General features: G+C 44.2%; 1 protein-coding gene across 2 annotated transcripts in view; it reads right to left on the bottom strand.

Annotated features, from left to right (window-relative positions):
• Window positions 1-16,412, bottom strand: part of enpp2 (ectonucleotide pyrophosphatase/phosphodiesterase 2) — a 41,815-nt gene extending 25,403 nt beyond the window's left edge. For both annotated transcript variants that reach the window (XM_068323516.1, XM_068323515.1), the window contains exons 1-5: window positions 16,350-16,412; window positions 15,173-15,278; window positions 3,241-3,396; window positions 2,350-2,475; window positions 107-167 (exon numbers count right to left, since the gene is read on the bottom strand). In XM_068323516.1, the coding sequence (XP_068179617.1) occupies window positions 107-167; window positions 2,350-2,475; window positions 3,241-3,396; window positions 15,173-15,278; window positions 16,350-16,367 (467 nt within the window). In that variant the 5' untranslated portion in view covers window positions 16,368-16,412. The remainder of the gene's footprint in view (window positions 1-106; window positions 168-2,349; window positions 2,476-3,240; window positions 3,397-15,172; window positions 15,279-16,349) is intronic.
• Window positions 16,413-17,053: the final 641 nt, after the last annotated feature.

Below are 17,053 nucleotides of genomic sequence, written 5' to 3'. Positions count from 1 at the left end.
ACACACACACACACACACACACACACACACACACACACAGGCATACTGACATAAAGGCTTTCTCTAGAATCTCTTTATTGTCTTTCTGTCTCATATGTGGACAAACCAAGCAGGACATTCAGCTGTCTTGATCTCCTCACACTCCTCCTGCAGCCAAGGTGTGTCTCCTGCAGGATCAGAGGACACAGTGAGGGAATGATGAAGGAACAACACAAACTGAAATCCAATCTCCAATCAAATCTTTATTTGTTGAGCACTTTACAACAACCACAGTCGACCAAAGTGCTGTACAGGCGAATAAATAAAAAGAACAAACATTATAGATAAAAGACGAAATGGCTCAAATATTGTAAGTAAAATGAATGAATTAAAAACACAAAACATGGATAAAAGCAAAAGCCATACAATCAGAGCAATAAAAATAAGATAAGATAAAATAAAATAAAATCCAGTGTCTATCTAGGTGTTAAAAGCCAAGGAGAAGAGGTAGGTCTTCACAAGAGATCTAAAAACAGACAGAGAAGAGGCCTGTCTGATTTGTTGAGGCAGATTATTCCATAATTTAGGAGCCACAACAGTAAAGGCACGGTCCCCTCTGAGCTTCTGTTTGGTCTTGGGCACATTCAGGAGCAGCAGATCAGCTGACCTGAGAGAGCAAGCAGGTACATAGGGGTGTAGACGCTCAGAGAGGTAAGGCGGGGCAGAGCATTCAGGGATTTAAAAGTATATGGAAAATTTTTAAATGGATTCTAAAATGTATGGGCAGCCAGTGGAGTGAGGCTAAAATGGGGGTAATGTGCTCACATTTACGGGTGCTGGTCAAAAGACATGCTGCAGCGTTTTGGACCATCTGGAGACGGGAGATGGAAGAAGCACTAACCCCCACATAAAGGGAATTGCAATGTCCAGCCTAGTGGTGGCAAAGGTGTGGATTACTATTTCAAACTGTTGCCTCAAAAGAATTGGTTTTATTTTGGCCAGCTGCCTCAAATGATAAAAGCTCGACTTAATTACTGCCCTGATCTGGCTGTCAAGCTTGAGATCAGAATCAATTTTTACCCCTAGATTAGTGATGATTGGTTTGACATGCTGGGCCAAAGAACCCAGATCTGGGAGGAGCGTTCCAGCAGTGCCACCAAAAACCATCACCTCGGTTTTCTTTTCTTTAAAAATTCAAAAAGTTCAGAGCCATCCAGGCCTTAATGTCATCAAGACACTTAACTAATGCAGTGATAGAGTAAGCGTTCTTGTTTTTGAGTGGAACATAAATTTGACTGTCATCCGCATAACAGTGGTAGTGAATCCCATGCTTCGTACGTATGGAGTCAAGCGGGAGCAGATAGAGAGAGAAGAGGAGAGGGCCCAGAACTGAGCCCTGTGGGACCCCACACAAGAGAGGAGCAGAGGAGGACACCGAGTCGCCAAGGCTGACACAGAACGTTTGATCTGCCCCTGACGCCCACCCACTGTTCCAAGCGAGAGGTCAGGATTTCATGGTCCAATGTATCAAATGCAGCAGTTAAGTCTAAAAGCACTAAAATAACACAGTCACCAGAGTAAGTAGCTAAAATGATATCATTAAAAACTCTTAAAAGAGCTGATTCTGTGCTGTGCAGGGTTTTAAAACCGGATTGGAAAACCTCAAGAATATTGTAGTCTTTCAGAAAGGCCATTAATTGACTGAAGACTATCTTCTCGAGGATTTTTGAAAGAAAAGGTAGTTTGGAGATCGGCCTCAAATAGGCAAGAGCTGTAGGATCTAAGGATCTAAAGTCTCTAACAATAGATCACAGCTGTTCCCTTAGCCTATGTGGAAGAGGTGGAATCAGTGAGACTGACGACAGAGACAGTCAGTCACACACGTTAGGTAGTTAACCGTGTTTAACATGTTGCTGCACATTCAGCAGGCCACTCCCCCTTGCTGGAATCACAGTTTTCTCATTTTAACTCCAGACTTCGGCAGACGTCTAGATGTTACGTTGTTCTGGCATTAATTTCAGTTAGACATGGGGTTCATTCATTTCAAACGCAAGAAAACATCAGAAAACATTTTCTCATTCATGGCATTTCAGAAATTAGATGAATCTTTTGGCAATTGTATTTTTTTTCAGATAGTGAAAAACATGGAGTGACTTGATTTTTCATTTTAAAGTAAAAAAAATAAAATAAAATAAATAAATTTTCCTTTTCTTGGCCAGAAAACAACGGGTTAATGTGACAATAAAATTATTTACTTCTCCTAAGCTTTTGAGCATCACTTAGTACTTTAAGTGACAGTTGAATTGAGGCTGAAGACACAAGATGTCAATAAGATCTTGAGGCAGAAATGGACCAGTTTAATCTGCAAACCTTTACACAGAGTCTTGTAGTTGGTGCAGCAGTCTCCTCTGGCCAGACAGTCATCAGAGCAGTGGCAGGCATGATGTTCACTCCGGGTCTCCCCGCACCGATCTTTGCTGCACTCGTAACCGCCGCCTGTGTGTGGAAACACAGGAATGACAGTTCAAACCTCGAAAACCAGCAGGGCATGCAGACCTCACTGTGTGCTGAAACCATGAGCTCTGATGGATGAAAAGTGATGTATTTATCACACAACACTCTACAGACCAGGATGAACACTGACAACATGAATTTGCCCAAACTTTCAAATTGAGACCACCAGATGACGATTGTAGTGTGATGAAGAATTTGACACTGTCAAGACCAGCAAACACGCAAAAACAAATAGTGCAGACTACAATAACAATAACAATAATAATATAGTAGTAATAATAATAACAGTATAAGTAGTAATAATAATTTTAAAAAAAATAATAATTATTATAATTATAAATTATTCTAAATAATATTAATATAATAAATAAATAAATAAATAAATAAGTCCTTTCTCTCATAGACGAGATGACAGTGATGCGTGAGACGCCACTTCATCACAGGGTCACACAAGAGACAAAAAAACCCTCACACCCTTGGTGTGGCCAGTTCACCTCAGCCTTATGTTTCTGGAGGGGGGAGGAATGTGTTGGAGTCAAAATTGGAACCATCTTGCTGTTAGGCGACATCACTACTCACTGCAGCAAGGATGTTTCTAAACCCCAATGCCTGTAAGTTTAAATGACAAACGTGAAAACACCACGACCCGAGTTGTGTGTGTCCTGAGTCTCATTTTAATTCTGTCAGCTTGATTATTCCAGAGACAATATAAAGACAGACAGAAGGGACGGGAGGAGGACGGCGTACCTGTCCGCAGACACAGCTGGTCGAAGTCTGAGCAGCAGCCATTGTAGGTCTTACACAGGTTGTCACAGCGACAGTTTGGAGGCTGGGGTTCCACCAGCTCGAAGCACCGGTTCCTGCAGGAGCCCGACGTCGGCACGTAGTGAGACGCAGAGCGAGCTGAGGGCCAAACACAGGGAGACTCAGGTTTAAGGAATGCACAGTCATGTTTACGTGTTGTGCTCTACCTTCTGTCCGAACACCAGACACTGTGTCACAGGTTAGGAAAAGAGAGGGAGAGTCCACAGATCAAGAGACTTATCTGTGGGGTACCTCAAGGATCTGTTCTGCGGCCAATACTGTTAAATTTATATACTGTATGTTACCATTTGGAAATATTGTAAGAAATCATTAAATTAATTTTCACTGTTATGCAGACAAAACCCAATTATATTTGTCAATTAAAACAAATGAATCTGAGTAAACTCAAAACCTTCCCCTTTGATAGAGCATACTATAAAAACAACACAGATTGTACTCGATAAGCTGCTATAGGCCTAGGCTGCTGAGGGTATTTTCATAATTTTTGATACGGATCTTATTTATTCATGTTTATTGATGTGGATCTTCTTTATGAATGTTTGTTACTATAGATTTGTTTACTAATCATCATCATCATACTCATCATCCAGTCTCACACTACGAGTTACGAGACTGGAGACATCCCGCAGAAATCTTGGACGTGATGTTAACCATGAAACCATGGATCATATGAAGCAGTTTTGTTTTTCATGTCAGAAAATTTTAAAAAAGTATGCAGTCAATCAAGTAGAGTCGATCAATGATCCCACAAGGCCAGCCTTGTCCTGGAGCCCTTTGGGATGTTTATAAAGTTTATGATAATACAGGATACGGTGGTGCAGTGGGTAGCGCTGTCACTGCACAGCAAAGTGGTTCCAGGTTCGAGTCCCGCTCTGTGTGGACTTTGCATGTTGTCCCCGTGTCTGCGTGGGTTCTCTCTGGGTTCTCCGGCTTCCTCCCACCTCTAGAAACATGCGGCTTAGGTGAACTGGTAATACCAAATTACCTGTAGGTGTGAGTGTGTGCATGCATGTTTGATCTCTTTACGTGTGGCTCCGCGGTGCACTGGCGTTGTGTCCGGAGTGTACCCTGCCTCATGCCTCTGGTCAGTTCTGATAGGCTCCAGGGCCCCGCGACAGCAGATGAAACGGGTAGTTGACGATGAAAGAATGAATGAATGAATGAATGAATGAATGAATGAATGAATGAATGAATGAATGAAGATGTAAGCATGAGACAGGCCGACCCGTCCCCTGGGGGTTGAACAACACGGTCCTTGTCCGCCCACCTGGGAAAAAAACACCTCAGAGAGAGAAACCCAGAGGATGTCAACGGGAGCTTTTCATCACGCATTAGTGTGCTCCTGTGTGGACATATTTGAGTGTGTGTGTGTGTGTGTGTGTGTGTGTGTGTGTGTGTGTGTGTGTGTGTGTGTGTGTGTGTGTGTGTGTGTGTGTGTGTGTGTGTGTGTGTGTGTGTGTGTGTGTGTTAGTTGGCATGCTGCAGAGTCACAAAGCCCCTCCCTCACTGCTGCTGGGCTACAAACAGGCATTTTTTCAGGCTATAAGAAAGTTAACTGTCTACACATTTTTCCGTTAATGCAAAACTTGATCAAGGATTTCATCGACTGAAACTAGTCATCTTTGACCACCAGTTAAGGATTCTGAAACTGTAAAGACACCAGATTGCACCATCGTTGCAATTGAAAAATAACAATAATAAGAAACAAAAGCAGGAATTGTTACAAAACTGGGGGCTCAGTAAAAAAACTAATGGGTAGATCTGACCAAAACCAATAGTGTAATTACGGCTGATAGCATAATAAATTTGCCTGTTTATGAAAAATAATAACATAATTTTATTACTAACCCTGATGTAACCTCAAGAGGACACAAGCCAGTGTCTTATTGTGCCGGTCCCAAGTCCGGATAAATACAGAGGGTTGTCTCAGGAAGGGCATCCGAAATAAAACTTTTGCCAAATCAAACATGCAAATCAAACCTATGACTTCTATACCGGATCGGTCAAGGCCCGGGTTAACAATGACCGCCATTGGTGCTGTTGACCTACAGGGTGCCGGTGGAAATTGGACTATTGTTGGTCGAAGAAGGAGAGGAGGAAAGTGTGTTAGTAGGAACAGAGAGAAGAGGAACGCCAAGTATAGGATTGAGAGTAGGGACATTAAATGTTGGAACTATGACAGGAAAAGGTGGAGAGTTGGTTGACATGATGCAGAGGAGGAAGGTAGACATACTGTGTGTCCAGGAAACCAGGTGGAAAGGTAGCAAGGCTAGAAGTTTAGGAGCAGGGTTCAAGTTGTTCTATCATCGTGTAGATAGGAAGAGAAATGGAGTAGGAGTTATCTTGAAGGAGGAGTTTGTTAGGAATGTCCTGGAGGTAAAAAGCGTGTCAGATAGAGTGATGAGTCTGAAGCTAGAAATAGAAGGTGTGATGTTCAATGTTGTTAATGTAGCCGCAAGAGGACACAAGCCAGTGTCTTATTGTGCCGGTCCCAAGCCCGGATAAATACAGAGGGTTGCGTCAGGAAGGGCATCCGGCGTAAAACTTTTGCCAAATCAAAGATGCGAATCAAACCTATGACTTCCATACCGGATCGGTCGAGGCCCGGGTTAACAACGACCGCCATCGGCGCTGTTGACCTACAGGGCGCCGGTGGAAATTGGATTACTGTTGGTCGAAGAAGGAGAGGAGGAAAGTGCGTTCGCACGAAGAAAGAGAAGAGGAACACCAAGAGTATAGGACTGAGAGTAGGGACGTTGAATGTTGGAACTATGACAGGAAAAGGTAGAGAGTTGGTTGACATGATGCAGAGGAGGAAGGTAGACATACTGTGTGTCCAGGAGACCAGGTGGAAAGGTAGCAAGGCTAGAAGTTTAGGAGCAGGGTTCAAGTTGTTCTATCATGGTGTAGATGGGAAGAGAAATGGAGTAGGAGTTATCTTGAAGGAGGAGTTTGTTAGGAATGTCCTGGAGGTAAAAAGAGTGTCAGATAGAGTGATGAGTCTGAAGCTAGAAATAGAAGGTGTGATGTTCAATGTTGTTAGCGGGTATGCTCCACAGGTAGGATGTGAGCTGGAGGAGAAGGAGAAATTCTGGTTGGACTTTGATGAAGTGATGCAGAGCATGCCTAGAAGTGAGAGAGTTGTCATTGGAGCAGACTTCAATGGACATGTTGGTGCAGGAAACAGAGGTGATGAGGAGGTGATGGGCAGGTTTGGTATCCAGGAGAGGAACGCAGAAGGACGGATGGTAGTTGACTTTGCAAAAAGGATGGAAATGGCTGTAGTGAATACTTTCTTCCAGAAGAGGCAGGAACATAGAGTGACCTATAAGAGTGGAGGTAGGAGCACACAGGTAGACTACATCTTGTGTAGACGGTGTAACCTGAAAGAGATCAGTGACTGCAAAGTAGTGGTAGGGGAGACTGTAGACAAACAGCATAGGATGGTGGTGTGTAGGATGACTCTGGTGGTGAGGAAGATGAAGAGGGCAAAGGCAGAGCAGAAGACAAAATGGTGGAAGCTGAAAAAGGAAGAGTGTTGCATGATTTTTAGGAAGGAGTTAAGACAGGCTCTGGGTGGTCAGGAGGTGCTTCCAGATGACTGGACAACTACAGTTAATGTGGTCAGGGAGACAGGTAGGAGAGTACTTGGTGTGTCATCTGGAAGGAAAGTAGATAAGGAGACTTGGTGGTGGAATGAGGAGGTACAGGAGTGTATACAGAGAAAGAAGTTAGCTAAGAGGAAGTGGGACACTGAGAGGACTGAGGAGAGTAGACAGGAGTACAGGGAGACGCAGCGTAAGGTGAAGGTAGAGGTAGCAAAGGCCAAACAAGAAGCTTATGATGACTTGTATGCTAGGTTGGACAGTAAGGAGGGAGAGACTGATCTATACCGGTTGGCAAGACAGAGAGATAGAGATGGGAAGGACGTGCAGCAGGTTAGGGTGATTAAGGATAGGGATGGAAGTCTATTGACAGGTGCCAGTAGTGTGATGGGAAGATGGAAAGAGTACTTTGAAGAGTTGATGAAGGTGGAAAATGAGAGGGAACAAAGACTAGAAGAGGTGACTGTTGTGGACCAGGATGTAGCAAAGATTAGTCAGGATGAAGTGAGGAGGGCATTGAAGAGGATGAAGAGTGGAAAGGCAGTCGGTCCTGATGATATACCTGTAGAGGTATGGAAGTGCCTAGGAGAGGTGGCGATAGAGTTTCTGACTGGGTTGTTCAACAGGATCTTAGATAGTGAGAAGATGCCTGAGGAATGGAGGAGAAGTGTGCTGGTGCCCAATTTTAAGAACAAGGGAGATGTGCAGAGTTGTGGCAACTACAGAGGAATAAAGCTGATGAGCCATACAATGAAGTTATGGGAAAGAGTAGTGGAAGCTAGACTAAGGGCAGAAGTGAACATTTGTGAGCAGCATATATAGTTTCATGCCAAAAAAGAGTACTACAGATGCAGTATTTGATTTGAGGATGTTGATAGAGAAGTACAGAGAAGGCCAGACGGAGCTGCATTGTGTTTTTGTAGATCTGGAGAAACCTGATGACAGGGTGTCCAGAGAGGAACTGTGGTATTGTATGAGGAAGTCTGGAGTGGCAGAGAAGTATGTTAGAGCGGTGCAGGACATGTATGAGGACTGTAAGACAGTGGTGAGGTGTGCTGTAGGTGTGACAGAGGAGTTCAAGGTAGAGGTGGGACTGCATCAGGGATCAGCTCTGAGCCCCTTCTTGTTTGCCATGGTGATGGACAGGCTGACAGACGAGGTTAGACAGGAATCTCCATGGACTATGATGTTTGCAGATGACATTGTGATCTGTAGTGAGAGCAGGGAACAGGTGGAGTAGAAGCTAGAGAAGTGGAGGTTTGTCCTGGAAAGGAGACGAATGAAGGTTAGCCGCAGTAAGACAGAGTACATGTGTGTGAATGAGAGGGACCCAAGTGGAATAGTGAGGTTAGAGGGAGAAGAGATCAAGAAGGTGGAGGATTTTAAGTACTTAGGCTCAACAGTCCAGAGCAATGGAGAGTGTGGAAAAGAGGTGAAGAAGCGTGTCCAGGCAGGATGGAACGGGTGGAGGAAAGTGTCAGGTGTGATGTGTGAGAGAAGAGTTTCAGCTAAAATGAAAGGAAAGGTGTACAAAACTGTGGGGAGACCAGCGATGTTGTTTGGTCTAGAGACAGTGTCACTGAAGAAAAGACAGGAGACAGAGCTGGAGGTAGCAGAGATGAAGATGCTGAGGTTCTCTCTGGGAGTGACCAGGAAGGATAGGATCAGGAATGAGTACATCAGAGGGACAGCACATGTTAGAGGTCTTGGAGATAAAGTCAGAGAGGCCAGACTGAGATGGTTTGGACATGTCCAGAGGAGAGATAGTGAATATATTGGTAGAAGGATGCTGAGTTTTGAACTGCCAGGCAGGAGGCCTAGAGGAAGACCAAAGAGGAGGTTTATGGATGTAATGAGGGAAGACATGAAGGTAGTTGGTGTGAGAGAAGAGGATTCAAAGGACAGGGCTAGATGGAGGAAATTGATTCGCTGTGGCGACCCCTGAAGGGAAAAGCCGAAAGGAAAAGAAGAAGATGTTCAATGTTGTTAGCGGGTATGCTCAACAGGTAGGATGTGAGCTGGAGGAGAAGGAGAAATTCTGGTTAGACTTTGATGAAGTGATGCAGAACATGCCTAGAAGTGAGAGAGTTGTCATTGGTGCAGACTTCAATGGACATGTTGGTGCAGGAAACAGAGGTGATGAGGAGGTGATGGGCAGGTTTGGTATCCAGGAGAGAAATGCAGAAGGACTGATGGTGGTTGACTTTGCAAAAAGGATGGGAATGGCTTTAGTAAATACTTTCTTCCAGAAGAGGCAGGAACATAGGGGGACCTATAAGAATGAAGGTAGGAGCACACAGGTAGACTACATCTTGTGTAGACGGTGTTACCTGAAGGAGATCAGTGACTGCAAAGTAGTGGTAGGCGAGAGTGTAGCCAAACAGCATATGATGGTGGTGTGGAGGATGGTGAGGAAGATGAAAGGGGCAAAGGCAGAGCAGAAGACAAAATGGTGGAAGCTAAAAAAGGAAGAGTGTTGCATGATTTTTAGGAAGGAGTTAAGACAGGCTCTGGGTGGCAAGAAGGTGCTTCCAGATGACTGGACAACTACAGCTAATGTGATCAGGGAGACAGGTAGGAGAGTACTTGGTGTGTCATCTGGAAGGAAAGTAGATAAGGAGACTTGGTGGTGGAATGAGGAGGTACAGGAGTGTATACAGAGAAAAAGGTTAGCTAAGAAGAAGTGGGACACTGAGAGGACTGAGGAGAGTAGACAGGAGTACAGGGAGATGCAGCGCAAGGTGAAAGTAGAGGTAGCAAAGGCCAAAAAAGGGGCTTATGATGACTTCTTTGCTAGGTTGCACAGGAAGGAGGGAGAGACTGATCTATACCGGTTGGCAAGACAGACACAGAGATGGGAAGGACATGCAGCAGGTTAGGGTGATTAAGGATAGGGATGGAAGTCTATTGACAGGTGCCAGTAGTGTGATAGGAAGATGGAAAGAGTACTTTGAAGAGTTGATGAACGTGGGAAATGAGAGGGAACAAAGACTAGAAGAGGTGACTGTTGTGGACCAGGAAGTAGAAAACATTAGTCAGGATGAAGTGAGGAGGGCATTGAAGAGGATGAAGAGTGGAAAGGCAGTTGGTCCTGATGATATACCTGTAGAGGTTTGGAAGTGTCTAGGAGAGGTGGCAGTAGAGCTTCTGACTGGGTTGTTTAATAGGATCTTAGATAGTGAGAAGATGCCTGAGGAATGGAGGAGAAGTTTTTTATGCTGACGATACTGTAATTTACTGCAGTGGTGCTACCCTTGCTCAATCTCTCAAGTATTAGCAGGCTGCTTTTGATACTGTTCAACTACGTCTGCTTGGCTTAATGCTTGTGTTGAATGCCTCAAAAACTAAAATGATGCTGTTCTCTAACGCCAGGATGAGAGCAGATTATCTTCCTACCATTAAAACCCTGCATGGCAGTCAGATTGACCTAGTGACACAATACAAGTACCTAGGTATTGTAATTGATGAACATTTAACTTTTAGACAACATGTAGAAACTCTACTAAAGAAGCTTAAGCTTAAACTAGGCTTCTATTTTAGAATAAAATCCTGTTTTTCCTATGCTGCCAGGAAAAAATTGGTTGAGACTACGTTCCTCCCTTTGCTTGATTATGGTGATCTGCTATGCAGTATATGCATGCCCCTGCTAAATGCTTCCATCGCCTGGACACTGTACCACGGCTCCTTGAGGTTTGTCACAGGATGCAAAGCTCTCACTCACCATTGTGCCCTGTATGCAATTTCCTCCGGGATTAATAAAGTATCTATCTATCTATCTATCTATCTATCTATCTATCTATCTATCTATCTATCTATCTATCTATCTATCTATCTATCTATCTATCTATCTATCTATCTATCTATCTATCTATCTATCTATCTATCTATGCCAAAATTCAATGGCCCTCCCTGACCTTGCACAGACTTACACATTGGTATAATTTTATTTATAAGTCTATCCTTGGTCTGTGCCCCTCTTAACTTTGTGGGTATATTTTATTTAAAACCAGTAACTATTGTCTGCGCTCCAATGACATCCCTTTATTGACTGTCCCTAAGGTTCGCACTGAACTTGGCAAGCAGGCTTTTATGTTTTCTGCTCCTGCAGCCTGGAATCATTTGCAGTCGGAACTACAGCTTCAAAAGCTGATCCCGATCAGGGATTTTAAAAATTTGGTGAATCAATCAATCAATCAAGTTTTATTTATATAGCGCTTAATCATGGCAGCAGACATTTCAAAGCGCTTTAACAGACAGAGAAACCCAACTGAACCCTCCAGAGCAAGCACAAGTGACAGTGGCGGGGAAAAACTCCCTCGATGAGGAAGAAACTCCGGGCAGGACCCAGACTCTTTTGGGCGGCCATCTGCCTTGACCGGTTGGGTAGAAAAGAAATCAAAGGAAGATAAGAACAGCATCAGAGAGGGAGACAGAGAGAGAGTGACAGATAGGCCAGATAGAGACAGTATGGAGGCAGATTCCATTGGAGCAGGGGTCTGCAACCTTAAACGTTCAAAGAGCCAAATCGAACCAAAAAAACTAAAATCAAACCTGTCGGGAGTCTCAAAAAATTATAAGCTTTGTATGAAGGCAACACAAGCTCTAAGTGTCTATATTAGCTATATTAGCCTACTATCAAATTATTTAACTAGTCATAGTTAATGCATAATGACTTGTATGCTAGGTTGGATAGTAAGGAGGGAGAGACTGATCTGTACCGGTTGGCAAGACAGAGAGATAGAGATGGGAAGGACGTGCAGCAGGTTAGGGTGATTAAGGATAGGGATGGAAGTCTATTGACAGGTGCCAGTAGTGTGATGGGAAGATGGAAAGAGTACTTTGAAGAGTTGATGAACGTGGAAAATGAGAGGGAACAAAGACTAGAAGAGGTGACTGTTGTGGACCAGGATGTAGCAAAGATTAGTCAGGATGAAGTGAGGAGGGCATTGAAGAGGATGAAGAGTGGAAAGGCAGTCGGTCCTGATGATATACCTGTAGAGGTATGGAAGTGCCTAGGAGAGGTGGCGATAGAGTTTCTGACTGGGTTGTTCAACAGGATCTTAGATAGTGAGAAGATGCCTGAGGAATGGAGGAGAAGTGTGCTGGTGCCCAATTTTAAGAACAAGGGAGATGTGCAGAGTTGTGGCAACTACAGAGGAATAAAGCTGATGAGCCATACAATGAAGTTATGGGAAAGAGTAGTGGAAGCTAGACTAAGGGCAGAAGTGAACATTTGTGAGCAGCATATATAGTTTCATGCCAAAAAAGAGTACTACAGATACAGTATTTGATTTGAGGATGTTGATAGAGAAGTACAGAGAAGGCCAGACGGAGCTGCATTGTGTTTTTGTAGATCTGGAGAAAGCTGATGACAGGGTGCCCAGAGAGGAACTGTGGTATTGTATGAGGAAGTCTGGAGTGGCAGAGAAGTATGTTAGAGCGGTGCAGGACATGTATGAGGACTGTAAGACAGTGGTGAGGTGTGCTGTAGGTGTGACAGAGGAGTTCAAGGTAGAGGTGGGACTGCATCAGGGATCAGCTCTGAGCCCCTTCTTGTTCGCTATGGTGATGGGCAGGCTGACAGACGAGGTTAGACAGGAATCTCTATGGACTATGATGTTTGCAGATGACATTGTGATCTACAGTGAGAGCGGGGAACAGGTGGAGGAGAAGCTAGAGAGGTGGAGGTTTGTCCTGGAAAGGAGAGGAATGAAGGTTAGCCGCAGTAAGACAGAGTACATGTGTGTGAATGAGAGGGACCCAAGTGGAAGAGTGAGGTTACAGGGAGAAGAGATCAAGAAGGTGGAGGATTTTAAGTACTTAGGCTCAACAGTCCAGAGCAATGGAGAGTGTGGAAAAGAGGTGAAGAAGCGTGTCCAGGCAGGATGGAACGGGTGGAGGAAAGTGTCAGGTGTGATGTGTGAGAGAAGAGTTTCAGCTAAAATGAAAGGAAAGGTGTACAAAACTGTGGGGAGACCAGCGATGTTGTTTGGTCTAGAGACAGTGTCACTGAGGAAAAGACAGGAGACAGAGCTGGAGGTAGCAGAGATGAAGATGCTGAAGTTCTCTCTGGGAGTGACCAGGATGGATAGGATCAGGAATGAGTACATCAGAGGGACAGCACATGTTAGAGGTTTTGGAGATAAAGTCAGAGAGGCCAGACTGAGATGTTTTGGACTGTCCAGAAGAGAGATAGTGAATATATTGGTAGAAGGATGCTGAGTTTTGAACTGCCAGGCAGGAGGCCGAGAGGATGTAATAAAAGAGGACATGAAGGTAGTTGGTGTGAGAGAAGAGGATGCAGAAGACAGGGTTAGTTGGAGGCAATTGATTCGCTGTGGCGACCCCTGAAGGGAAAAGCTCAAAGGAAAAGAAGAAGAACTTTATTACTAACCCTAGCTAATAATCTCTAAACCTAAACCCTAACCACTTACCTCCTAACCCAAACCCTGGCCTCATCATCCACCATTCAGCATACAGACATGGTCATCAGCCTCTTCACCGACCACCGTACTTAATCATAACAGAACTTTTTTGGGGTAATTTTTGCACATGGAGTCAAAACACTTCCTCAGTGTCTTTAGATGGATGACTAAATCATCTCTGTCTGTGAAGCCCAGAAGCCATGGCTCCTGATCTGGTTTAATGACTTTTGTATGACATCATTACATCACACATTAAGTGGGTCAAAGGAAGGGGTGACTCCAGGATGCTTAACTTTCTGGAAGGTATGCTTTGGTTTGTATAAAATGTTCATCTATTACACATAAGACACAACATGGGTTCTCATCATAATTGGTAGGACGGGTGGAAATGTGGGATGGTTGTTTCCATTCAATGATCAAATGGATCTGAATAAAAACATTGTAAAATGGAGCTTTTGGAACATTTCTAGTCAATTACACATAAAATACTTGACTGATTATCCTGAAGTATTAAAGAAATTAAAGTTCACCTCTTGGAAAATGAGTACATCCACACTCATGTTGTGCACAAACACATTTCTGTCAATTCTCCTCATGCAAAACTTCAGCAAAATAAACAGCAAGGAAACGAAGGAGGGGAGTGCAGCTGTGGCTGTTGCTATGACAACCTGGAGGTTTGAGCTACAGCGTGTTCCTCATGTTGACTCAAGGTAGAGCAGCTCCCTCACTCTAAAAAAAACAAAACAGACTGCCCAATCACACGCCAGCAGGGTCACAATGGCCCGTTGTAATACCCCCCCCCCACACACACACACACACACATTCTGCTGCTCGTTCATTCCACATGCCCTGACAGACACTTCATATAGAAAGCAACCAAGTGAAGAAAGAAAGCTGCTTCTCTACTTGCGTGTCGGTGCTTCCTGGAGGACGGATGTGGGACACAGCTGGGGGGGGACGTGCGTCCCTCTGGTTGACATTGGGGTGACTGATTACACCTGAAGCTCATATGAGCTTCAGGATTTACTCAGGAATAAAACAACCTCTGAAGCTGTTTGCAGCGTGTGTCTTGGACCAGTGGCGCAGCTGAAGGCACGTCCTCTGCCAACGGCCAAAATACATCCACACAGCTCCAAAACCCACTCCAACGCTCCCACTAACTGTCAGCTCAATGAAAGTGTGTGATTTTTTTATTTTACAAAGGTTTGTTTGACTGTTCTCATTCACTCTGCAGCAGAACAACACACAGCACCTGTCTGGTGAAGTCAAGCTGTAAATAATCACTTTTAATAATAATTTTTGGTGATATTTTTGCACAAAAGGTAAGACGATGATGACTGACATGTCTTTCTTAAGAAAATAAGTTGAAGATTGATATTCAATCAATAATATAGTAATGAATAGTGAGAACAACTGTAAGCAGGAGCTGTATGGGAAACGTAAAAATGCGATAAACTAGGTTATTAACAGAAAATCCTGCATATGTTTCAGAGTTTTTAAAGTCCCTGCTTTTTGCTTGTGCAGAATAAAACTGTTCAGTTCAGTTCAGACATGTTGAACCTGTGAGGAACCAGAAGATGGTTTTGTTTGTTTGTTTGTTTGTTTGTTTGTTTGTTTGTGTGACAGGGGAATGTTCCCGCCATGCTATCCATGCTATCACACAAAGCAGTACTTGATGAATGCCTGGGTAAAAGCACTTTGTTCAGATGATGGATTCTCAAGTGTTCTTCAGCTGAGCTTGAATTGACTTCACGAACCTTGACCTTGAGCTTCAATATTTTCAAGCTCAAGGTCAAGCAGGTCACAGGTGACCAGCATACTCACACTCTGTCCGAGATGAAGTCCCGTCCTCCCCGGAGCGTTTGGGCCGATCGTAGACGAACCCCACACACACTTCAGTCCCACACAGGACTGACAGGATCCAAACCAGCTGGGACAACAACAACAACAATAACAACAACAACAACCAGTCAGGAGGTTTATTCATCAAAAACAGTCGGTTCTTTATATTCTAATAGAGTATTTATGTGTAATGTAACATTTCTTTTAATCCTGGTGGTTTTACTTTTGTCATATTTAACCGTTTGGGAAGTGTTTGGGGCCATAAGTGACATTTTTGTCGCTTTATGTGTTTCTCTCCCAATAAATCAGTCAGTTAAAAGGCTAAATATATAAATTTTGCCACTAATTTTATTTCAATTTTATAATTATGGATAGGTCTGAAGTAATGGAAAAGATCTGATGCATTGAAAGAAAAAAAATATTTCTGCATTACATTTTTTTTTACACTTTCATAAGACGACCCTTTTGTGACCCGATTAGGTAATGTGTGTAGCTATTTTAATCGGTCCCTGAGGGTTAATACAGACAAACTATTATGCAGGACAGATGTACGCTTTGTCCACAGGACCGGTGCGTCAAAGCGCACCGGGACCACCCGCGTCCACACAGCCATCCGGTCCACCCTTCACACGTTCTGTCACCAAACATTCACCCTCCGCTGGAGAGACGAATTGTCCAATTAATGGAAATGACAGAAAAGTCTAGGACGGAAGGAGGGACGAGGTGGGGAATTAAAAAAAAAAAAAGTCATTTCGTTTTGGTCTGTGAGGAGTGGATAAACTCTCCGGTCCTCAGACATCCGGACACAAGATGTGAGCTCAGCAAATCACAAGCTTTAATAACAGACAGAGAAATGATCATTAACTCTGCAGGGGCATCAGATCTCGCCCGATCACCCACCAGATAGCTGACGGGGTCAGCTATCTGGTCCGAACACTAACATGTTATCATCCAGACCGAGTGGATGGACCTTTAAATTGTAGTTCTGATCGCATGTGTGAGAGAGCACTGATGGCTTCATCTAGATGAATCCTATGACTGAATAAATATCTTCACGCGTCCTGCTATTCTCCACCAAATCTAGCGGTTCAATGCGTAATTGCGCGCAGTGGCGCGTTGGTGCGCCCTCCGGTTGCGCAGCCCGACACTCTTACCGTACCGGTTCACGCAGCAACATGTTCCTGGGGGGCTCCTGCGCTGTAGGTCGGACAGAGAGAGATGCTGAGTCCCAAACCGAAGGACCACCGGAGGAGGATCGAGGGGGCGGGGACACCGAGGCGCGGACCCGGTTCTTATTGGCGGAGTGTGGGAGGAGGATAGATGGAAGATGGCCTAGAGTAGGGGCGGGCCAGGGGGGCTATGGACACATCTGATCAGATGTGGAACCTCAAAAGTGAAAACTCAAGTTATATATATATTAAACGTGTCAATGCCAGAGATATGAGGCATTATTATAGGAAGTTTTGAAAATACCGGATTGTAAAAAGGTAAAACACCCCCCTCCCGCACCCCCCCCCCCGTTCAGAGATGGTTTCAAACCATGTCTTCCCTGTCCAACATCTGTACATTCTTATCCTGAATTGTAATAAATCCTGTTTTCATTCATTAATCTGTTTTTTTCCAAACACAAGTCACTGGTTATACTGGAGCTGATCCCAGCTGGCTACAGACGAGATGGAGGGTACACCCCATATGAGTTGCCAGCTCATCGCAGGGCCACACAAGGACAAACAAACACTCACACTGACACCTGCAGACACTTTAACGCGTCCAGTTCAGCTGAGCTGAAGCTCCTGGAGGTGGGGGAAGAGGGCAGAACCAGTACAGGAATGCTGCAGGTGAAACTAAAATTATCTAATCCTG

Source organism: Antennarius striatus, chromosome 9 (assembly GCF_040054535.1).
Source record: "Antennarius striatus isolate MH-2024 chromosome 9, ASM4005453v1, whole genome shotgun sequence".
NCBI lineage: Eukaryota > Metazoa > Chordata > Actinopteri > Lophiiformes > Antennariidae > Antennarius > Antennarius striatus.
Note: the sequence above shows the minus strand (reverse complement) of the source record. Positions and strands in the feature narration are given on the sequence as shown.